At 45.3% G+C, this 24,351-nt stretch overlaps 3 protein-coding genes across 3 annotated transcripts in view; all 3 read right to left on the bottom strand.

The window, feature by feature from the left end:
- The window catches only part of lhfpl7 (LHFPL tetraspan subfamily member 7), a 97,841-nt gene extending 91,610 nt beyond the window's left edge, over positions 1-6,231 (bottom strand). Inside the window, exon 1 of the mRNA XM_076020221.1 lies at positions 5,367-6,231. Coding sequence (XP_075876336.1) covers positions 5,367-5,747 — 381 coding nt within the window. The 5' untranslated portion in view covers positions 5,748-6,231. The remainder of the gene's footprint in view (positions 1-5,366) is intronic.
- Positions 6,232-7,561: 1,330 nt separating this feature from the next.
- On the bottom strand, positions 7,562-19,907 carry akap10 (A kinase (PRKA) anchor protein 10). Its single transcript, XM_076020213.1, has 15 exons — positions 19,661-19,907; positions 17,297-17,344; positions 16,672-16,857; positions 14,670-15,161; positions 14,297-14,395; positions 14,110-14,194; positions 13,604-13,727; positions 13,065-13,201; positions 11,467-11,611; positions 11,029-11,196; positions 10,726-10,835; positions 10,220-10,302; positions 9,124-9,176; positions 8,883-8,975; positions 7,562-8,736 (listed from the first exon to the last, which is right to left on the bottom strand). The coding sequence occupies exons 1-15, from the start codon at positions 19,680-19,682 to the stop codon at positions 8,731-8,733; spliced, it is 1,851 nt and encodes a 616-aa protein (XP_075876328.1). The 5' UTR covers positions 19,683-19,907; the 3' UTR covers positions 7,562-8,730.
- Positions 19,908-20,773: 866 nt separating this feature from the next.
- cunh11orf54 (chromosome unknown C11orf54 homolog) lies at positions 20,774-23,930 on the bottom strand. The gene is made up of 8 exons (XM_076020220.1): positions 23,759-23,930; positions 23,568-23,666; positions 22,915-22,988; positions 22,724-22,825; positions 22,284-22,460; positions 21,925-22,074; positions 21,716-21,832; positions 20,774-21,275 (listed from the first exon to the last, which is right to left on the bottom strand). The coding sequence occupies exons 1-8, from the start codon at positions 23,823-23,825 to the stop codon at positions 21,102-21,104; spliced, it is 960 nt and encodes a 319-aa protein (XP_075876335.1). The 5' UTR covers positions 23,826-23,930; the 3' UTR covers positions 20,774-21,101.
- Positions 23,931-24,351: the final 421 nt, after the last annotated feature.

Here is a 24,351-nt window from a genome sequence, read left to right as displayed (position 1 = left end):
CCAAAAGAAAAGAGTGCTGTTTATAGCCACCTGCAAACATGCTTTTACTATATCTGTCGCTATCTTATGATTCATCAAGGCGGGGGCAGCGGGAAGAAAAAGGGATGAGACGATGAGTTGTTTCTATTTTTGGGAAATACCAAATTTAGATTGTGTTTAATTTGAGTTTTAAATGATTGAGACTTCTCATTGGATGGAGAGAACTAATACTTCTAATGACAATAATTAACATACAAGTTGGTTCTTCTTCTATTGTTTATTGGTGGTTGGCAAACAACTGTTGGGTGCATCACTGCCACCTCCTGGACTGGAGTGTGGAGAAGGACAGCTTACCCACCCATATTCAATTCTATTGATAATCCTTGCATTTTGACCAAGTCAAACATTTTTAGGCAAATAACAAAAAAGTAGAGCTTTTTGATAAATCTTGCCTTTAGGCCATTTTGCGCACAACATCACTGTTGTGTGCAAAGCAGTGAACCACATGCAGTGAAAATTCAATAGCCGCAGCCCATTAGCTCAAGCCTGCTCCTTCCATTGCTCCTACTTGTGCAGCCGAGTGTAAAGCACAGATTTTTGTCCTGACATTTAAAAAAAAAAAAATCTCTATATGTCAATTATGGAGACACGACATTTAAGACAGCAGATGCTACGCAGAATAATATTGTCGCACGCAAACAGCTCCCTGGAAGCGACGTACTCTTCGTCTGCTTCACATCTTCTCGCAGCAAAACTCGACAATAATTAAGAAGGCCAAGAAGACAAAGGCTGAGCGTTGCAAGCCAGACAAAAGGGAACTCCTAAGTGGATTTTATTTAATCACTTATTTCTCTACTATAAAAACTAGTTCTGGCTCAGTGGGGGGTGAAATGACATTTTGCATTTCATCTTGCAGGGTTCACGCACCAGTAAGTGTTTTTTATGGGGAAGGGTAGCCAGCAATTAGTCATGTTAAAACATCCCAACTAATGTCCGTAATTCATCTTTTTGCCACAAAGCAGAGACAGCATGGAATCCTTTTTTTTTTGGTTTGGCCCGTATCTGCACCTGGTCCTGCTGCCATTCTGCACGCACAGACAATAGGCGACAAACCTTTTCCAATCAGTGCAGCTGGAGCGCGGCCAGCCCTCGTCCAGCCTACAAGACGACCTTGACAAGCGTTGGGCATGAGCTGCATGAGGACACGCCTGCCACCACGTAGCCAGCGTTTGAGAGGGCACCAGACACGCCAACACACACACACACACACACACACACGTGTGTGCGTGCTCGCATACTCACACTGGCCGTAAGGTGTCGGAGCCGCCGGCTGCTTCCTACGGAGGCCGTGCTAATCCGGCGCTCTGCACTGTGAAGCAGGTGGACGAGCGCCTGAGCCGTTAACAAGTTCAGGTGAAAATGTTTTCTGGCAGGCGCTCGTGTCCTGCCCACCACACTTTGCCTCGCGGCCCGGCGCCGCCGACACGCTCGGCCTGGCAACTGCACGCTTTCACACCTCGGTCGCCGCCCTGCGCACACGCAGGTATGCGCGCATATGTTTTGCGAGAGCGTGCAGGACGTCCACAAACAGCCTGCCATGTTAGGAAGTGAGCTTAACTGACCTGCAACGCTAGTAGGTACAATTACGGACCTTTAATGAATGATATCGCACATTAGCATTGGAGCTTAAAGAGCACCAAAGCATGATTTTCCACAGTAAGGAGCATGGGCCAGCCTGAGCGGATTTAAACAAGCTATGTGATGTTTAGTTTTATTTAGGTCTCAAGTAAAACAAATGTACTAGCAATGTCATGGTATCAACAGTAGGAAGTTACACCCTTTCTTTCACTCGCGGAGCCGGCCGCGCAGCCACATACCGTAAATGCATGTGAACGCACTCTTCCTTCCCGCCTTTGCAACATTGGACCTCCTCCCACTATCGACGCTGTGCTAATAAACAACAGATGGCGGCAAACAGATACCACTTGAAGCCACTGATACCATACATCCTCTTTGAGTGGAGGCTTTAATGTTGACTTACAGAAGAACAAACCAATAGGGAAGACGTAACCCTCCTTTTCTTGTGATGTATTCATGTGTTGGGGGCTGAGGGGGTAAAGTGTTGTCTACACTGGCAGATATGCAGTGGATGTGCAGGGAGCCGGTTTGTTGTGGTGTACATGCAGGGAAGAAGCATTATTATTGTCCATAGAATTCTATTGCATATTATCCCTTTATTCAATGACTGCAACAAGCTCTTGTGCTTGTGTATTTTCTTTCACTTTTGCAACAGGTTTGTATGTTTTTAAAGAATGAATACTTTATTTAAAATGTGAGTAAAAAACAAATATAAATATCAAAAACAAAAGAACAAATAAAAACACTTAAATCAGTCAAGAACAAACAGAAATAATATTAACATAACATACTTGAGAATGAGTAGGAAGAAGCATTTGCTGATTTAATCCCCCGTCTCCACATAATGACCACGCTTGTTTATTTCCTGTACAACCTCTTTTTAATGTGTCTTTTGTGTGGGGAAGTCTAAACTTGGTGAATTGAATCAATTTTCTTGATTTTTTTCTGTGGGTGCTCAGCTTCTCCCCTGAGGAGAGCGCCAGTTCTTCCCCTTCGCTGGAGACCGTGGGGGGGCTCGCTGCGCGCCGACAGACTCTCCCACTCGCCGTCCCGGTTTCCTGAACGCGTGACTCGCAATATGCTGCGCTGTGCGATTCGTCGTGCAGGTTGTTGACAAGCTGAAAACCGAAGGCGTCAGCTAAAACAGACGCGCACGTCAGCGGGGAGCGCTGGAGTAAATAAGCGACTCTGATGAAAACTTAATGGCCCCCTTCACCTTTGTTAATGGGCCTCTGAATCGAGATCGCACGTCCCGGTTCTCCGCCGGGCTCCCTGCCTCGCTTGCAGGGTGCGAGCTCCTGGCAGGAGGAGGGAGGAGCCACTAATTGACTCGCTGACAAGTGGCTAACGAGCAGAACCACCGCCAAGTTTGGCCACGACGGCTTCAGAGGGGTTCGGCGACACGCAGCCAATAAAGCTTTAAATGAGACGTGCCTCTGCAGTTTAGCAAAACGGGCCACGCCAAGTGGAGCCATTCCGAAATCCTTTGGACTGGTCTCATATATCCATCTGGTAAAGCTGTTTTTCAAAAGGATCCCCCTCGACAAAAAATAAAAAAAAGTGTGGGTTTTTGAAACTTGGACAGCGATGACGTGAACCTTCCGTGTGTCACATTCAAGCAGACCAATAAGATTTCTTTTTCTGACACTTTAGCCAGGTAGCAACAGCTCAAGCATTTTCCGATTATTGCAAGGGGCAACATTAGCAGCACATCCACGTTTAGCCATTATGTTTTCATGTTTCACCCCAGTGTCTTTTTATGTTTTGGATAAAGCTCTCAATAAGTAAAATGGAAATACTGTTGGCATGGAAAAGCATTCAGTGGCATTAATATAAGCTTCTAATTCTGGCAGACAGCAACATTCATGCTAATCTCTTTAGCATTCGCTAACTGCTCTTTAGAACCAGAATACCTTTCTTTGTCATTGTACCATGTACAACAAAATTAAAAAAGTGCTATACTTAAAATCGCTTTTCTCTCTGTGCATCATTTTGAGTTGCCAGTTAATCACCAGTTTGTTTTTGGACTGTGAGAGGAAGCATAGAAACCATGGCGACCCAGGGTGAACGTCACACAGAGAGACACGAGGCCTGAGGATCAAACCCGCGACCTTCATGCTGGGAGGCAACAATGCGTGCCGACCAACCACACCTCCGTGTCACCCTGCCTGTTTAACATCACACACTTCTTGGCATTTAAGGAAAGAGACTTCTAGTTTTCAAGACAATTCAAAGGAAGCTGATTGGTTAGTAAATCTATTGAAAGCAAACTAAGTACTTTCTACTGGAGGGTGAAAAGACTCGTGCAAAACTTCAGAGTTGAAATTTGAGGAATCTTGCCTTTGTGCAAGGTAAGCAGTTTGGCCACCTGTGAAAAGAAACCCAGGGCGCTGCACTGATCCCTCTTTGCACATGTTTGTGCAACAATCACACAAGCAGCCACTTATTAATATCACCCTTTCAAATGCTAATCTGCCTTCATGCATTAATCATAACTCCAGAGGTGGCTGCTGGTAACAGTGTAGCACTTTTTTAGAAGGGGATGCAGGGCGGGGGTGTCGATGGGGGCCGCTGAACAGCTTTCCTCTGTTCCGAGGAAAAAAAGTGAGGCAGGAAAACCAGACACAAGCATGCCTCATTTAAAAACAAAGGATTAGACCTCCACAAACTCGCTGTCAGTGTCATCAGAAGTTCGCCGTCACACGTTCCACTTGGTGAGCGCGCTCGTCACTGACTGTAAGCGCGCAGCTGTTAGCACCACAGGTAGGGATCGCACCCCACCCCCTCCTACTCAATTTGACAGAGAGTACAAAATTGAAATTCCCTTCCGATGGGGAGCCCTGGTCGGTGAGCAGCCTGCCAAAGCCGATGCCACTCTCGCAGCTTCGGCGTGTGTCGGACACGCTGCGCTGCAGATGCTGCCCAGTGTCCACCAGCACCAGCACCACCACCACCACCACCAGCACCACCACCACCCTGCCTTTGCCATGAAGGCAGCACCGCCCCTGTATTAACTAACCGTTCTTTCTACGAACTCAAAGCCATGGCACCGTTACCACACGTGACGTCAGAGGCAGGGGCGGAGCTACCCTTACACTTCCACACTACAGCACCTCAAGTCATATCTTTGTTGATTGATGTACAGTATATTTTCTTTCTTTCTTTCTTTCTTTCTCTTTCTTTCTTTCTTTCTTTCTTCATATATAATTCTGACTCGACCATTGGCCTGGATTCTGTTCTTGGGAAAACAAGAAGAAGAAATTTAATGCAACACTTAACCGAATCCTAGGACGTAGAAACAAGCTGATATAACAGTATGTCATAATGGGATAAATAGTTTGATTTTTTTTGTCTTGACATACATCACAGTCTCGTTGTTGGACATTACTTAGGACTTGAGTGCCAAACACAAAACAGACCATGTTGGCTTCTGCAGAGTCATGACCTCCCGGCTATCAGATAAGGAAGTATGTTAATTGCTGCTGCGAGGCAAGAAGTTTTCAATCAAGGCCAAAATAATTAAAGAGATCAGACTCGTCGTATTTGAATAGAATCGGACAGAAATCTAGTGTATTTGATTTTTGCTCCTACAAGCCCTTCATTCCCAGACTCTCTAGAGAGTGAACACACACACACACACACACACACACACACACGCACACACACACACACGCCTCTTATGCGTTCATTCGCCCGCATGTGGTCAGAGACACAAGTGTTGCGTGTGTGCTCGCTCTTCCCTCCTTTACCTGCCAGGAGCTGGAGGGGATCTCTGCGAATTTGCCCAGTCCTCCGAAGGTGTAGCATCGGTACATGTGATCCAGAGACTCCGAGCAGTGCCACAGCAAGCCGAAGCTCACCGAGTCCTTGTTGTTGCCGCTGTGCTGCTGCTGGTGGTGATGGTGGTGGTGATGGTGGCTGTTCCTCAGCTGGTCCTTCACAATCCAGGCAGGAGAAATGAAGCTGAAGCTGCACACGGCGACCAGGGCGGAGGAGAGGAGCACCCAGAAGCATCCCACACAGTTGAACATGGTGGCAGCTTGGGGCAGAAAGCCCGGAGACAGACCCAGATCGATCCCGAACCCGGCTGCTTCTTCTTCTTTCTTCTCCCGGCCCAGGAGCGAATGCATCTGGAGCTCACGCCTTCAGGGAGCGGGACTTCAACTTCAGCCAAGCGACCGCATCAGCACAGGAAATCATCCGCAGATACAAAAAAACAACAACCCCGTGTTCGGGTGTGCGTGGGTCCAAAACATCTGGTCCGGACCGACAGTCCACAGATGTCCAGAACACATCAGCGGAGGGAGTGGTGGTAGTGGTAGTTGTGGTGGCAGCGGTGGTGATGCTCTAAAAAGTCAAGTCACCCTCCCCTCTTCCGCCCCACGCAGATTGGAACCCTGTTCCAACCTTCCCTCAGAACTCGCCGGGTGTTTGTCCACAGACTCGCAGCAGGTGGATGAGCAGTTCGATAGACGGTCGACAAACACAGACTCGTCCCGCAAGCAGACGGGTTCCCTCCGTTCCTCTCTACTCGGCTGCGCACTTGTTCAGCGGCAGTCACAGCTCAGACAGCAGCAGCTGCGCGCCTCAGTTTCAGGAGCGCGTCTGAGCCACGACAAGCCACCCGTGTCTAAAGTATTGCTTCCGGTGGAGCCTGTCAGAGTAAAACCCCGGAGGAACCCGCTTATGTATATCATACCATCGTCACAACGCGACGCGAAGTAATATTTACCTATTAAAGACTAAAATTAGACTATATTCAACGAGAACAGTAAATTCAAATTCCAAAATTCACGATGTACTGTATATGAAAAATAGTCAAAGTGCAAAATTGGCATTTCAGGGACCATGATTTTAATTTGAAGGCTAAAACAAGTGGTTTCCGTTGTTTAGCTACACTTAACTTGGTTCGTCTGTCTATTGAGTTGCACCTTGTCGATGCACGCTGATGTGCGTTTGGTGAAGTGAAGTCGGTGTGTTCTTTCAGCCGCTCAGTTCCAATGAACTGTTGATTTTCGCCACCTACGTACGTTTCTCTCGTCTCAGCAGAGAAACGTACGTAGGGAGGTGACAGTTGCTGTGTTGACAGGTATGTCGAGGGCAACTTCTCCTCAGCCAATCAGAAAGAACTGGGGAACGGCATGGAGCTGCTGAGGTGGGCGTTGCCGCTACACGTGAAGACGAGCTCGTGAGGCTTCTTATGTTTCTATTAACAATATGAAACCGTATTTCTGCCACTTTGCTCAATTCCACAGAAATATGTTACACCAATGACTCTTTAGGAATATGACAGTCTTGGTTAATACACGAGACGTCAAGCGTCTTAAATTCAAATACACGTGTTTCAAGTATAGACAACCTTTCCTACAACCTACAATTCGTGATGACTCAAATATTTATATACATTAGACATAAAAATGTAACAAATATTTGTTCCATTTATTTATATTCCTTTGCACAGGACCTGCAGTCGAGACTGCCCCCACCTGGACAAAGATGCAACGACCCAACAAGAAGGTAAGTTGCTCACTCCGTCAAATTATTATTGTCCATCCATCCATTGTCAATACCTGCTTATTCCTGCACTCAGGGTCACGGGGGTCTGCTGGATCCTATCCCAGCTGTCATAGGGAAGGTAGGGTGACACCCTGGACAAGTTGCCAGTTCATCACAGGGTCACATTGAGACAAAGACAAACAAGCATTTGCACTCACATACACAACGGACAATTTAGCGTTGTCAATTGACCTCACATGCATGTTTTTGGACTGTGGAGGGAAGCTGGAGAACCCGGAGAGAACCCATGCAAACTCCACACATGAAGGTCCCAAGCCCGGAATCGAACCCACGACCTTGCTGTGAGGCAGCGCAGTGGTAATACTATTACAAGAGATCACACTTTAACTCTAGCAAAATGTTGCAGAAAAGAATCCAGCAGACAAGATATTTTACAATATATGTATTTAAATCAAACACAATTTAAATATATTATAGATCAAGTACACATACATGTCAGAAAACATTAGCGGTACATAGTACCAAGAGTCTTTTCTGGTTCTATTTCACGTCTTGGTAAAGCCCAAAGCAATATTTAAAAGAAGAAGAAAAGAAAAAAAGGATTTAATTCATTGAGCACACTTTTCCAGTCTGGTCATCACTGACTTTTGTTTTCGGTGAAGCATTTAAAAAAAATAATCACTATTAAAAAAAAAAAGAAAAAAAAAAAAAAAAGACTAACGTTATTATAACAGGTAAACCAGAAATGTACATATATTTATATATATATTTATATATTTATATATTTAACATTTAGGTCACAGAATTTGGAGTGCACATGTGGAGCACTTAAGTTCATTAAGCGAAATACTTTTTTCTTCCACGCTCTTATAAAAAGGTGACCGATGGTTGAGGTCAGCTACGATCAGCTTACGTTCTCATTCAGTGTCACATTCCCTGATGTTCTACAGCACGTAAAACAGCCAAGGTGGGACAGCTCACACCAGCCAACACGGACGGGCAGGCTGAGAGGAGAATACGCAAAAGAAAGAAAAAAACCAAACAAACAAAAAGCACAACACTGCTTTCATGGGCTGACCTGGAGAGTTTCATCTAAAAATAAAAACAAGGAATGGCTATAAAAGATGTGTGGAGGTGTTTAGCATGGGGAGTGAAGGTCACTCAGTCTGGGTCACATCCTCTGTAGGTTCCAGATAAGACTTCTTTTTTTTTTTTTGCTGCAGTAACGCAGTGATTAACTGACATGTTTGTCCGTGTGGTCCGTGCTCCAACAAGTCAGCAACATGGCCTCTCACCAGGAGTGACTTCTTCCACTCTCGCGTGAGCACTTGGCTCCGTTTAAGTCAACTACGTGTGTACCTTGTGTAGTGTTTGCAGAGTTGGAAGATGGAAGCTGCGTTGTACACTCTATGCCGCCCCCCGGGGGCCTTTATACATCATCATTCGTGCCAGTTTCCACTCACACACATTCACTCGCGCTCAGGCTTGGGAGAGGATAAAATGCCTTGTTCATGCTCGGTGTAACTCTGTTCTGTGTCAAGTGAATCCTGCGTAAAGTCTGCAGGGCGCGACGGCCTCTTGGATCCTTCAGCGGGGTCATAGCTGCGAGGAGAGAACAGAGGACGCTCCTTTCATTTCAAGTCCTTTCACGCACACCAGTGTGTGTGTGTGTGTGTGTGTGTGTGTGTGTGTGTGTGTGTGTGTGTGTGTGTGTGTGTGTGTACAGCGGCGACAGGGCGCTGTCGTACCTTGGTGGACTTAACCGGGCTGTTATGGTTTGACTGGTGGACCACGTCGTTGACGATCATCTTGGCGATCTGCCAGGCCATCTCCTCCTGGGCCTTGACGGGAAGAGTTAAGGAGTGTGAATTAATCATGCGACACGGACGGACGTCGCGGTGGCTTTTAAACACGTGCCACGGAGAGCGTCGGCGTGAGCCTCAGACCGCCGGGGTCCTTCATGAATATTTGAACGTCTCGTGGCCTCACCTCATCGGAGTTGCCCTGCACCCATTTCTTCATCGCTTGAGAAAACATGGAACCTACAACAGAGGAGGAGGAAGGGAGGCCGAGTGAGATGAAAGGTCTCAACCAGGGAGCAAAGATGCCCGACTAAACTAGGAGTGGGAGTCACGAGGTACCCGACAATTCAATTTGATTCCGATTCAGAGGGCCATGATGCAATTAATGGCAATTAATCGGAAATCTCGATTTATCACGATATATCTCCAAATCTTGCAACATGCCGCGGAACGACTAAGCCCCAATAGACTTTGTAATTGGCCTCGCACTTTGTGACTGTGTTGGCAGTTTTGTTGTGGTGTTGGCGATGGTTGTCTGGATTTTCTGTCTTTTCCTCCAACTCCACGTGCCAGCGGGCGATAAAGGTTCTTCATGTTTGTCGTGTTCCCACAATATTTGTTTGTAGTGTGACACAACTTACAAACAGTGGGATTTTGTCGAGTTTCTTTTTCCCTTCAACCTTAAACCCAAAATGCTGCCACATGCTGCCTTTAAATCCCGAAGGAGATTTTTCAGTCATCTTTAATGCCGTGCGTGTCGGTGTCCCGTCTCATGAGTTGGTTTGTATCTGTGTGCGTCACCTTGAACCGTCAAGTCAGTTTTTTAAATTTATGAATCGATTCTTAATTGGCAATGTCATGATCGCGATTATTCTAAGAATCAATTTTTTTCCCCACCCCTAGAATAAACTTCGACATCGCCTGCTACAATCTGCACCTATTATAATGTGTGTCTTTCTCCTGGGGGAGTTCATACGTTAATCTTTGAATATCTTTCCTCCAAGGAAAGCACCCACACATGCAATTAATACAAATTCTGCCTCTTCAGTCTAAAGTTTAGCAAAGGCAAGAGGAGGGCATGCTTAAATATTTCAAAGGGCTTTTGGCTGCACGGAGGGCGGAGGCAGCCACTCCACCAGGTTTGTATTCACAGGCACGCAGTCGACTCTCCTCACTGCAGAGGGAAGCGAGCTCAAGTACGACGCAGTGAGGACAGAGGAAATGATGGGGCGGAGAGAGTGGCCAGGCAGAAGGGAAAGGAAGTGCGGGCGTCTCGTCCGTACCTTTGGATTTCTTCACGTCCGGCTCGGGCTCCGCCTCCCTGATGAACTGGCCCATCTCGTTCACCTTCCCAAACGTCATCTTCCTGCGGGGACAGGAGGGAAAGGACGTGGATGAAGACGTGGAAAAAAACTTCTGTCGCGCATCAGCTTTAAGCATCAGCTCAGAGATTATTTTTGCAAAATGTTTCCAATAAACCACCGCATGAGAGCAGAAATCAGCAAGATTTATCACACCAGCAGAGTGGGCCATAAAAATGAAAACAAATGGAAAGAAACAAGAATGAGATGAGCGATGCCACCCGAGGAGCATATGAGGTGTAGCCAAATCACAAGCACAAAATTATTCTTTCCCCTGAAAAATAATTGAAAACTAATCTTTCCATGCAGCCCCACGCTCCTCATTTATTCCACTTCAGAGTCATTTCCTTCCTGAAGTTTCTTTCTGCTCTTCACGGGTTCCCCCACCCAACACTTTCAACACTTTCAAAGAAGAGCATCAAACTCACCCAGCGTACGGCCGCTGGTACAGGTTGTCAGGGTCCAGGCTGGCCACGTCCACCGTGATGGCCTCGTCAAAGTTTTTCAGGATCTTGATGGCTGCTTTTCTGGCCGAGTGCTGAAGAGAACGAGACAGCAAAGGTGTTGCAGCCGGAGTCCGAGAGGCATTTTCAATGTAACAAAAACAGTAATCGCAGGGATCGCATCCCTTTGGCATTTAGCACTGATGTGAAGAGGAGCAGGCAGGTCTAAATGTCAGCAGGCGGAGGGACACGGGGTGGGGAGGGGGGGTTTAAAGAGGCGACGGTCACCTGCATCTGAGGGCCGTCGCTGGCATTCGAACCGGAGCGCTCGCTGTCCGCCGGCCCGCTCTGACCCGCGCCGCTGACATTCACAAACTCGTCTGCCCGCACCGAGTTGATGAGGTCACTCAGGTATTTGTAGTAAAGGTTGCTGGAGAGGAAGCCCGGCATGTAGACCTGCACGGCGAGGAAGAGCGTTACAGAGAAACCAGGTCCCCGTTTGGCTGCTGGCCACGGCTGATCTTTACATGCGACAAGTGTCCAGGTTACGCCCTTCATATGTTTGCAAGGAAGGCAACAAGACAACGACTGCTGAGCCGAACCCTTCAGAGAGGCGGTTCACTGGAATACAAATGCTTCAAGGGGAAGCATGTAAGAAGGACTTCCACTTCTGTTCACTGCGATGCACCGAGGATGAGACAACAGACATCATGAAAACAATCGCACCTTTTCCATGGTGGTCCAGGCCTGTCTGAGCGGAGTGGTGAAACAGTCGGGTAGCGGCCCCCCCTCCCGGCAGATATTGGACTCGATCTCCATCCGCACAGAGTCGCCGAAGCCCAGAGGGTTGGTGGCCTGGAGTGAGAAATACCTGCAGAGAGGAAGTGAGCAAAACACCACTGGGTCAAGTGAAGGAAAATGAACAATGAAGAATAATGAGAGTAGAGAGCAGTGAGTGCAGATGCTGAAGAATAGAGAAGAGTAGAGACAATGCCTCCTGTCATGCAGAGACTCCAGATTGTTCTCCTCAACTGACTGAAACGTTACATCGGCTCACTTCATCGATACTGAGGGTTTAGATCCGCTCTGATTGCCACTGCAGTCAGGCTAATGGTGAGCACATCGACTTTAGGAGCAATGCAAACTCTCACAGGAGCGTGAAGGTGTCCATCCTCTCACTGCGCAGGAGAAACCAAGAGCAGGACAAACCAAGAGCAGGACAAACTAAGAGCAGGACAAACTAAGAGCAGGACAAACTAAGAGCAGGAGAAACTAAGAGCAGGACAAACTAAGAGCAGGACAAACCAAGAGCAGGACAAACCAAGAGCAGGACAAACTAAGAGCAGGAGAAACTAAGAGCAGGAGAAACTAAGAGCACGCCGCAGAGAGAGGAGGCATGGTTTCAAGCAGTCCTCCTCCCAGCATCGGGCTCTTGAAAACAAGCAGCAAACACTGCAAAGTTATGAGTCAGGAGAAGCGGGTGAGTGCCCGCGGGTGCAATCATATTGGAAGGATGCAGTTACCATTACGGGGACTAATTAACAGCATGTGGATTATTTCCCCCGTTAAAAAAGAGAAAGAAACGGTGAATTTTCATTTCCAATTATCCTCAGAGTCACGTGGCGACATTAAGAGACGCAGGGGTGGGATGAGATTGTGAACAGACGCGCGCTCGGGCGCTCAGGAGCCCTGTTGAGGGGCAAACCAATCACGGCGCAATCTGGGCGCGGCTGCTCTCCTCATTAGTCACTCTGCATCACAATCCGACTCTTTTGGAAAACAAGAGTTGAGGTTGGCAGAGAGTCAAGACTCATATGAACATCTGAAGTCTGCTGAAAGTTTACAGTAAAGGTCCTGATGGCTGATACACACTAGATCAGGCGTAAACAAACTACGGCCCAGGAACCATATGTGGCCCGTTAAGCTTTTTAATCCGGCCATCCAATCATGGAAGAAATTATATTAATAGCAAGTAAGCCATAAAATAGCTGTTCCATCCATTGCTTCAGTGTTTTAAGAGTCATTTCAATAAAGAGCTACAGACTGTGGGGCAATTGATATTAAAACACGTTTTCTACATATCACACAATATATGTTTTTCTCCTATGAGGTGAGTCACCAAAACAGCCCCTCTGTTAAATGTTACAACCCATTGTAGCCCCACCAGTCACAAAGTTTGCCCACCCCTGGCCTCCACTGATAGATGACCGAGTGGATGAACAGGGTGATGTTGATATTCTTTATTCAATAAAACAAAATCTACTCTGACAAAGCAGGTGATTTCAGTCTTTGTCGATGACTGCTTCAGATGAAGAGCCACCTACTTGTCATAGAGGATCATGGCGTCGTTCTGAGCCTCCTGGCCGTCGTATTGACCCTTTTTGGCGGCCAGCTGATTCTGGAAGTTGTCTGCCGCCAGCCAAAACTGCAGGACGTTCATCGCCTCCTCTTTCTCCATGAACTGCAGGCGACAAGGAATAAAAACACAGGACGAGTTGGTGCATCCTATCAAATTGACTGTATGCGGGAGACGTTCATGTTTGCACTAAAGTCTTTGACACCGAATAAAATTCTAGTGTTAGTATTATCTCCACAAGGTTGTTTTTTTTGTGATATAAACTTTACAATGCCCTTTGTTTTATTTCTCTGGTGACAATCCCGTCCGGGCGCAGACTAATAAACACTCCATGTTTTGCTGCGGCGCAAAGAGAGGGGACACGTTTATAATGAGGAGTCAACAGGCTGCGTAGTTTGTGAGCAGCACGGCGCAATAAAAAGCTCTAATGGCGTCGCTGTAAAAACGTCTCTTGAAGGGACTGGGATGAATAGCGTGTCGGGAACCTGTCGACAGAGGGGCGCTCACCTCGGAGAAGTAGAAGAGGGCCGACTCACAGAACAGGATGTCGGCCAGGAACACGGAGCCGCTAGTCAACACTTCAATCTGGTATTTACAATAATGATGGCTCCGCAGGAACTCAATAAAGTGCCTGCAGAGGAGAGAGTGGACGGGGTTGAATTACTGTCACTGTCATGATGGTGATTCTAACACACTCAACTGAGGAGATTTTTGACTTGTACAAAAACAGTAAAGGTGCAAAAACGCATTCAATTCCATGCACAGAACTAAACAAGGCTTGGTCTGATCACTATCACCATTTTTCTTACTGTTAAATTACTCTTGCATTTGTCTTTCTGTTTGTGATCTCTATTTCTTCCACATATTATCACAGCCAGACTCCAGTAGTCCTTTGCTTTTATCGCCATCCACTGTCAAAACTAGGGGAATGCATCCGCTGCAGCCAATCAACAGAAAGATTTATCCTGCTTTCAAGGGCTTTAGATTAAGATGGAATTCAGGCTGAAACTCACTGTTGCTCCAGGATGACGAAGACGACCGACTGTGCAATGACGAAGCAGTTGGGATCCACCATGCCGTCCTCGCCGCATATCTTGGCTGCGCACATGACAGACGGTGCATAGACCCCGTGAGGATGGATGATGATGATGATGATGCACAGCTTTTCCACAGCTGAGAGCAGCGGGCGCTTTTACTCACCGACGATGTCGTTCCTGATCTGCTCCGTGATGGGGATGGGCTTCACCGCGTCTGGGGAGATGAACTTGGTGAAGATGCTGACAGCATCCTTTTCGATGCCTGGAAAATAGAAAGAGCTTGTCATCCCCAACCCCAAAAAAAAAAAAAAAATATATATATATATATATATATATATATATATATATGTATACATATACATACATATATATCAAACAACGATGATCATACCTAAGATTCATACATCCATATGATTTCGACTCAGAGACAATCTAGAGGTCTCTTCAGAATAAATAAAGACAAGCTTCTCAGCTCTAAATGTAAAATAAACCAATAAACTGTTTCTCCATAATAATTGAGAAAATTGCTGACTCACTTTTCATGAGCTTGCTGGAGAGCTCTCGCATGCTGCTGTCTGCCTGCACCTTCAGGGGGGTTCCTGCCCTGGAGGACGCCTGGCTGCTGGGGGCGTCCGCTCGAGGCGTGCCGGGTCTCAGGCCGGCCTCCGAGCTGGAGGAGCCCCGCCGCTCCGGCAGCACCGCCGGGCCGTCTCGCCCGCCGTCCCGTTGCAGGGCGTTGGCTGTGTTTCGGACGACCTCCTGTAGCTCCGAGCCGTCCTCGCAGGAAGGGACGGGCTCGGCCAGAGTGCTGTGTTTGACCGAGTTAAGGCTGTGCGCTCGGACCCGCGACCAGCTGGTGGAGCGAAAACTCTCGGCCTCCAGCCAGAAGCGAGCCAGGTGGTCGCCGCCCTGCAGTTCCGTGAAATGCGTGTAGTGAGGTATTGCCACGTTGTCCCGGAGGACCCGGTCTAACGTCTTTGACAGGCGAGACCGCGTCTCCTGCGGTAGGTAGTTGACACTGGAGTGACCTGAAAGAGACGAGGAGGCGAGCACGTCAGGCAAGAGCAAGGCTTCAAGACACACATTTAGACAGAGACCAGTGAGGTGCTTCATGACTTCAGTTACTTTTTAGAAAAGGAGGGGGAAAAGATTTTGCATGTTAGGAATCTTTTTTTCACACCAACCACTTTTATTCGGTACTTCTTTTAATTATAAAGCAATTGAAAAAAAGATCTGTCAAAACAGCGAGGAAAAACATATTTTCTCAAGGTTAAAGATTAATAATAATTGTGAAATCAAAGTAGTGAAAAAAAAAATCAATCTTCTATTATTACTGATGTAAAACTGATCTTCATAAAATTCAAATTAATGTGCAGAGGCTTTAGACTTCAGCAGCCTCGCTGAGATGAAGCACATCACCCTTTATCATTTCAACGCTCTCAGCTTTTGAACTAAAAGGAATTTAATATAGGAGCATTTTAATGAGCGCTGCGACAATAAAGTGAAAGACGAAGGAGTCGACGTTCCCTGTGCAAGGCAGCAGAAAACTATTGCGGCTGAAGGCTGAATTTTAATACTAACATATTTGTGGTGCAGCCTACAAACTTGCAGCTACCTGTGGGAAGCATTCAGTGTGAGAGATGACAGCAAAAAGGAAACAAACAAGGTCTTTCATGAAAGAAAGCAGATGAGTTGAGCTCAGACTTCAGTCTTTCTACGGTTTTATTGGCCCTTCCTTCCCTCTGGTTATAACCACTCGCTCATTCAAATGATGCAGTCTGCCACTGCGGCTCCGTCAGACTCGCCTCTGCCACTGAATGAATGACCTGTTTAAAACATTTCCCATCAATCAGCATGTTTGCAACACTCCACAGTTCCTGCTGCATAACCGCAGATCACAGAGCAGGAATCTAACTTCAGAGCACCTCTGACCCTGTTGAAAGGAAGAAATGGGAGGAGCGCAACGACCGAAGGCAAAAGTCACCTGACCGGCTTCTGTCTGTAGGAACAGGTGTATAATGTCATAACGAGGAGGAAATACTTTAGGTGGGTTTGACACTTGTGCAATAGACTGTGTGAGTCACTCCCAGCCGTCGCAACGCTGATATGTAGGCCCAACAGAACAAGCATTTCTCTCATGTTCTGGCTCTCTTCCCCCTCCCCTACCTGTTCCATTCATCGCTGTTAAAGAGCTGAAAAATCTGTTGTGCATAATTGGACCCCATTAAGTTATTGCATGGTATTAAATCTGCAGGGCACACTTAAATAAGATTGATAGATAGATCACCACATAGCCAACCAAGTATTGCTTCCTCCTTTCCAAAAGTTCTTTCTGACTGACCTACCCTGACCCTTCCAAGGGATTTAGGAAATGCTCCATCAAGACTGTTTTGTTCTCATCCTGGGTTTCATAATAAACATTTTATCTTCTTACATGGTCAAATTGTCAAAAATGCAAATTCTAGGTATCATAATCAACAATGAGCTATTACTAGCAACAAATAATCAACAATAAAAATAATAAATACTGTGTCGTACCAAGGTCTCCAAAGTGGGCCGCCTCCATGTGACTAGGCTGTTTCTTGAGGATGGCGGTGCGACCGCGGGCAAAGGAGTCCATGTTGGCGGAAATAGCGTTGATGGCCACATGGCTAGGCCCGGACGCTTCCTGGATGGCATTGTGATTTCGACCTGCGAGTGATGGGGAGTGAGGGGCAGCAGGGGCTGCGAGCGGGAAGGAGAAAATTAGAGACGAGACGAGGCTCAAAGTAACCGAGGGGCCTCGTTGACCTGCCTGCATGACATGAGTGTGACTCGTCTAAAAAGGTCTCTTTGGGAAACTCTGCAGGACTGTGTAGAGCTCACAGCAAAACTACAGAGAGCTCAGTGTGTCGGCAGATGTTTGTGTAGCCAGACTGCCTGGAGCCTGAGAGGAGAATGTGTGAACTACTCTGAACATCGCTCAAGGGTGAGTGTTGCTCGTCATAAAACAGAAGAAAAACATTAAACATCACAAATAAGATCAAGTTGAGTAAAGAGTTTGCTTTCTCACCTAGAGGCAGGAGTAAAAAGGACTTTAAGCAAAAGATCAACAAGGTCACAGCAAATGTCTCATATTGATATGACACAACAACCATCTTAACCAAGTCAGAGATGAACTCACCTCTGTTGATTTTAGCATCTGTCACTCGCTCAGGTTCTTTGCTTTTGGCTGTTGGGAGAAATATGAGAGTTTTTTTCAGTGGAGGAAGAAGCATCATGAGAACGCCCCGGGAAACAAAGGTTCACTTGAGAATCCTTTAAGTCATGGCGTATTGGGTTGCAATAAGTTTGCTGGAAACACTGTATGAAGTTATGTTACAACATAATCAACAGCCTCAGGTGGGGAAAACCCACAAAGGGAATAATTCACTCTGACTGTTGAAGGGGACAGACACAGAAGTAAACAGAGAGATATTAGAGGGAGGCGGTGCTTTGATAAAAGAGTCAGAAGGACTGTGATGCTTCTCTCAGTGGCGTCAAGACACACAGACACTAATCACCCTTTATCAAGTTACATATTTTCAGATTAGGACATTGTTTGCAGGGAGTCGCACAGTATTACAGAGCAGAATCACCCTCCGTGAGACATTTTGGACAGAGCTGAGAACCTATTCAAGCACATGGCAGCCTGGTGAAATATGGTGGTCAACCATGATAGCATAAATATACAGACGTTTCTAGAATATAGAGAGACACGAGTTTCGCCTTTCAAAGCAACAGCATGCATGTCAGAAGCAATAGAACTTGCACAAAAAGGAGAAAGGAATGAAACCCGAGCACATTGGGACAATAAGTCTGTCTATTTATCTCGTATTTAAAAGTTGCGAGTGGCAAGAGCCAAGTAACAATAACAGTGTGTAGTTACTTTACTATGCTAACAGATCTGTAGGATTCTGACCTGTAGGATATATGAGATGAACTTAATGTAGGCCAAATGAAATAAAAGAGACAGAAGAAGCCATTTAAATTCAGAGGGAAAGTCACTTTGTCCTTGTGAGTCAATATTTAGTGCGAACAATTCAAAATGCTCCGTCTCTCTCTCTCCCTTTCACTCTAAATTTCCTCATTTCCAATGTGCGCTGTCAGCTGTTTCTAAGCCCTGCATCCTGTATAGATGAACTGCCACTTCTGTTCCTGAACATGAACCACCATGTGCCCTTTAAGTCAGTGAAGTTACTAAGTCATTGGAAGAACACAATGATTTCAATTGCCCTAATGATGTACGTACTAAGAGTGACACACCAGGGTAGAAAGGTTTAGAGAGTAGAAGGGGGTGCGTTATTTTCACACAAAGGTTTCAAAAGTGGGGCCCTGCAAGAGATTTAAGAGGTCCAGAAGAAATAGTTAGGTTACACTATTTTCTCTCATGTTACATCAATTAGTCACACGGCAGTGATAAAAAAAAAAAAAAAAAAAAAAAAACACCCATGCTTTGAAATGGATCAAGGGCCTAGGGACTGACACAGTATCACACTTAGAATGATAAAGGTTTGGGAACTTTACTATGTATTAGTTACACATAAGGCCTTATTATTTATTTATTTATTTATTTATTTAATTAATTAATTATTTCATAAATAAATAAATACATACATAAATACATAAATGAATTCATAAATAAACCTTTGATGGATAATAGGAGGATGTAGTGCTACCAGAATGTAGTTTGCAGTTAGCTACGGCTTTCTAAATGAATATTTATTTATATCTGTTTAAAGGGGGAGAAAAAAAAAAAAAGTAAGCAAGATCAAATAGACAGGGAACTATGAGTAGGTCGGTGTGTTAAGATAGGTGATGTCTATTTTAGATAGGTGCGATTAAAATAATATGCTAATTGACAAATGCCGAAATGTACTGCCCAACTGGATTCTAGCGTCTTATCTGGTTAACGCTAGCACATAGCAGGTGTTGAGCTAAAGTGATCTAACGACAATTTTCCTGGACAGCTATGGCTTTGTGTCACGCTATGTGACGTGTTAATATTCGACAATACCAAATCACCCGACAGATTTGGTTGGTTTGATCAGCTGATGAGGGTGAACGGTTCCAATTGCGTTAGCGTCATCTGTTGCTTCCAACACGCCTTAGGGACGTTTTCATCATGACAGCAAATCAGTGGCTATAAAGAAGAGTACTGAAAACTGGGAGTTATTAATTCAGAAACTCTATTTTATTCTTCTGTGATAGAGACAGTCTGTCCGAGGCGACAGCTCTGTGTGGTGGTGGTGGTGTTACTGCGACCAGGGCTAACATTACAGTAGAGCCAGTGAGGACTGAGGCCACCGCTAAGCTAGCAGCGTCAACTGCAGGCTGCCGCGGCATCACGAAACCCATTCGCGGCAAAGCACCGCAGTGTCTCCTGCCATTATGTTCACAGGGGCGACAGGCCTTTCCCACATTAGCTCCATCTTTTCAGGGGTCTACCGGACTCTCCCCGCGGCTAACTAGCGTTGACGTTGCAAGCCCAGAGAGGGAGCTTCCTCACCTTTTCTCTTGAAAAACGACATGACGGGCTTCACACTCTGGACGTTCACTCAGCTCACTGACACCATCCCGTAGACCCGCGGCTTCCTTCATTCAAATGCATGTGTCCTCGGACACCCCTGCGCTGAAAGCGGCTTCCTTTCGCAGCCCCCAGCGAGTGCTGTCAAATCCGAAATTTCTTCAAATCCAAGCCCAGTGCCGCGGCCATATTGTCAATAAACGTCCTACTTCCGGACTGGTGCCGCAGTGGCATTATGGGAAACCATGTGTTTCCTCCGCCCCTTGGTCAGTCGTGGACATGGATAATGTTTCCAGATAGTCATACAGTACGCCCAGAATAAAGAACGAAAAGCCTTTGAAAATGTTCTAAGTTAAACAAAACAACACTTTGCACGGTAAACAGTGAGTAAGTTTGACTAAATCATTAATGATCAATTTCAAAGAACGGAGTGAGGAAGATGGGGCGACACGGTGCAGTGGTTAGCACAGTCACCTCGCAACAAGGAGGTTGCGAGTTTGATTCCAGCCCTAGGGCCTTTCTGTGTGGAGTTTGCATGGGTTCTCCAGCTTCCCTCCACAGTCCAACACCATGCATGTGGGGTGAAACTGGAAACTCTAAATTGACCACAGGTGTGTATGAGTGAGAACGATGTACATTTTTCAATGTGGCCCTGTGATGAACTAGCGACTTATCCCAATGCCGTATGAAAGCTGGGATAGGCTCCAGCAGGCCCCTGCAGCCCTGAGTACAGGACAAAGTGGGTATTGAAGATGGATAGGATCATAGGGACAGAGGCAACAGTTCAAGCATTGAGCTACAGCACTCATTGTGCCACCCTATACCTGCTTACCTTAAACTGTTATTACTGTAGACTGAAAGAAAATAGGAATTGGGAGAACAAGTATTATGGGGTATATATGCTGAAATGCATTATACTCTCTTAAATCATGAAGATCAAAAGTAAAGATTTGCAAGTACAGAGTATCTGTATGATATACAGTCGTTGCATAGTGGCAAATACATTTTTAGCACGATGGCCACATTGCAGGTAAAAGTGGTTATGATGAGTGATGCATTTTTACTCCAATATTAAATGAAAAGGTAAAATGAAAGTGATGTTTTACTGATTTAATTGATAAAACAAAAAAGATTTTTGTTTGATTTTGTTTTGTTTTTAAGATTGTGTTACATTCAAAGAATGTATTGCTAAATAACGTTTCTGCATTTTCTAACACAATAAGGGACTTGCCTTCAACTTTTGTTGAAATGATGGATGACTGTTCCAATCATTTCCCTTTCAGGCATCAATGTGAATGCATAAAGTATGTGAAAAAATGCAAGATGACATAAAAAGTAGTGGATCGATATAAAAATCACATATTTTCTTGAGATCATCGCGAGATGCTGTGCTTCACAATTAACCCACTCCTTCATCCTTCTTTTAATTTCTACCAACAACGTGAGTGATTTCAGGTCTGTCAATGCGGTACACAAACTCTGCAGGCAGGTAGTAGCCCAGGTACTCTACAATATCAGGTGTGGTGTCAATGTAGCAATGGCCGGCGATTCCATGGTGGCTGAAGCAGTGGGTGTGCTCCACACGCAAGTCCAAACCCTGGATAGAGAAAGAAATTAAGATGAAGAACCGCCATCAAAGGTATTCAAATGATACAGTATAACCAAACACATTCCAGGCCAAACAAGTAGCTGATTAAAACGCAATATTCAGAGTCAGCATTTCTCTCTGGCCAAGTATTTATCCTGACTCATGTCTGCCATTTCAGACATCTCGCATCATTCCTGTCAATTGTTTACTGATCTTGCAATCTGCAAACTCTGATGATGGCAGTCCACATGGACTTATTTATCTGTTGGTTGTCTTTAAATAAATTTTTTTAAAAAAAGGCAAGATGTATTTAATGTTTTCCTTTTTAACTGTTGCTATTTTCTTTAGTGTTACATTTCAGCACACAAACACGTATTTCACAAGTGTTTTCCTTTCTAAATAAAATATTAGAGGGATTAAACCCCCATGTCATTGAGACTCTCACTCACGGGGTCTCTGGATACCAGCACTGACTGGCAGATGAGTGGTGCATCCACCTCAAAGAATTGCAGCCATTTGTTGACTTCCGCATCGGTGTGAAGGGGGCAGGCAGAGAACTCTCTTGGCTGTCGATGAAAAACCAAGAGCAGAGGGTACAATCAATACATGCAAATGTCAACGCCAGTCAGTGGTGATTTGTGCTGAGCCCAGTGTTTACCATGATGTGGATTTTGAATTTGCCTTTCTGAACAATGGAGGTACCGCCCAGGGCCAGACTTTGATCAGGGTAATGATCCTGAAGAGTTTTCCTCATGGTTGCCACCAGGCTATTACTCCCGGTTCTCCTCTTGACCCGCATCTCAAGCACCTGGGGAGGCGCTCAGGTTATAAGGGGACAGCAACTTGGCGTGGAAAGTCACTCGGTCCTTGTTAATGTTTATTCTTCCAAATGTTGGAAGCACACATGTAGCGGGGCTGAAGTTCACACACTGCAAGGTTATTAACTCCCAGATAATTGTGGTTCAGTTGATGTATAACCAGCATTGCTTATTTGTCAAAAAACAAAAAAATAATGACCTTCCCAGTCTTCCCTTCACAAGCGTACAAGTTGCCCAGCAGTCCGAAATTGCAGCCGGAGTGCTTGTCACTGAATTTCTCCAGCAGACACTGACCATCAGCTGGATTGATGGTGGAGAAGTAGCTGCTGTTGATGGCTGGCTTTCCCTCAGATTCAGTCTGAACCAGAGGTACTAGCTGTGAAACACAGAATGGCCAGTGTTGAATTTCGAATGTTAACTCGATATATATACTATTTGGTGACAACATGACAAAGGTTTCTGCCCCCAGTTTTACTTTTTCCCCCTTTCAAAGTAAATGTGCAAATTTTCCCTGCTGATTATTAGCTACTAGTTGCATTAAAATATATAAATACCAAAACATGATTCAATCTTAAAGATGTAATCCAGGCTAAGAATATATACAGGCAAAACAGCTCTACAAGATAAAGGATGACTCACCTCAGAATTCATTCCAAGGACTCCGGATGGACCTGCTGCTGCACCAAGGATGAAGGCCCCAGGCAGCTCTAGCTTTTGTGCTACTGTATTCATGTCATACTCCTGTAAGCAGGTTTGACCGTGTGTGACAATCCCACTCACTGCAGATCAAGGATCATTATGCCAACAGAAAAACAAAAACAAGTTTTCACCTTGTGCTTATGAGCCAGAGGGATCAGGTACGGCACACCACCTACATCAGTTATGCGGGGACTTCCGCACAAACCTGCAGTGAGAGGAGAGAGGCGATACAACGCCAAGTGTACATAATCCACATCTGCAAATATATTCAAGGAACTGTCAAAAATATATTTTAAAAAGATCAATTAAAGACCATTCTCCCCATTAATGTGTTCAAGCAAATATTTTGGTGCATGCCCAATGGTCTATCTCACTGTTATTCCACAATTCAGGCTGACAACATGAGCAATTATATTTGCGATCAATAAAAATGAAAACATTTTAAAACATAAATTTTGTTTTAAAAATGCAACAACATCCACATCTGATAGTTTGAGAAAAAAAATACACTGTACCGTGTTAAACAGAGATCAGTGTTCCATTTATCAGATATGCTATTTAACAATGTTAAGCCAACACAGTTTAACGTGACAGTTATAACGTGTGGTGACAAACGTTTTTAAAATTCCAATACAAATCTCTGAGGCTCGTGCAGGAGGAAATAATGAAGCGCGGCATGCTTGGTGTAGGTAGAGATCAATCGGATCATGATTCAGATATGTAATGCAAAGTTCTTTTTCGGTCGGGGACACCGTGCAAGACAGATGCGCTGAAAGTGTCTCACCTTTGACAGGGAAGTTGAAGGGCTCTTGGGTGAGATCCGGACACTCTACCACACTCACCTGAACCTCGGCGAAGTCTTCTTCCAGTCCTGCTTGCAGAACTACAACCGAAACGACAATTTATTGTTATGTCTGGGGACAGGAAATCTGGACATGTCACCTGACGTGACAGTCTCGCCAAATAAGCCCTTACCGTCTCGCAGTTCCTCCAGAGACGGGACGTGCAGCTGGACCTTTTCGATTTTATTGTAGTCTGCCATGATTGAGGAAGAGCTGCGGCGTGTTTCAGCACAGGACACTGGTGTCGAACTCTTTACGAGCCCAAACTAAACATACAGAGCAGGTTTTGGTTTTAACGCCTGGTACAACCAAAGAGTACACAAAGACAAGGCAGTTCCCGTGTCAGATAAATAGTTCTCGTCGGATCTCAAAATTCCGCTAAATATATTCAGCTGCCAACCCTTTAGGTTTTAACAGGTGTAGTCAGGAAATGTTTTTGTATGAAGTTAATTATGCATGAATCAATTTGGTTTGAAGCGACACAACATCGATTTTAAAGAATGAAACAATAACAAACAAACAAACAAACAAACAAACAAACAAATAAATAAATAAATAAATAAAATACAACTTTAAGCCATACGTTACTAGAATCAGTGGCTTGTTATCAACAAGACTGGAAGCGTTGTGATTCAACATTAGAATGCAACGAAGTTAGTTCAGCTCTCTTGGCGCTACTTTAGCATGAATGTTCGGTTTTATGCATTTTACGCAAACTTTTAAATG

Source organism: Nelusetta ayraudi, unplaced genomic scaffold, assembly GCF_046127955.1.
Source record: "Nelusetta ayraudi isolate G7.1 ecotype Tasmania unplaced genomic scaffold, CSIRO-AGI_Nayr_v1 ptg000011l, whole genome shotgun sequence".
NCBI lineage: Eukaryota > Metazoa > Chordata > Actinopteri > Tetraodontiformes > Monacanthidae > Nelusetta > Nelusetta ayraudi.
This window is presented reverse-complemented; position numbering and strand designations above follow the sequence as displayed.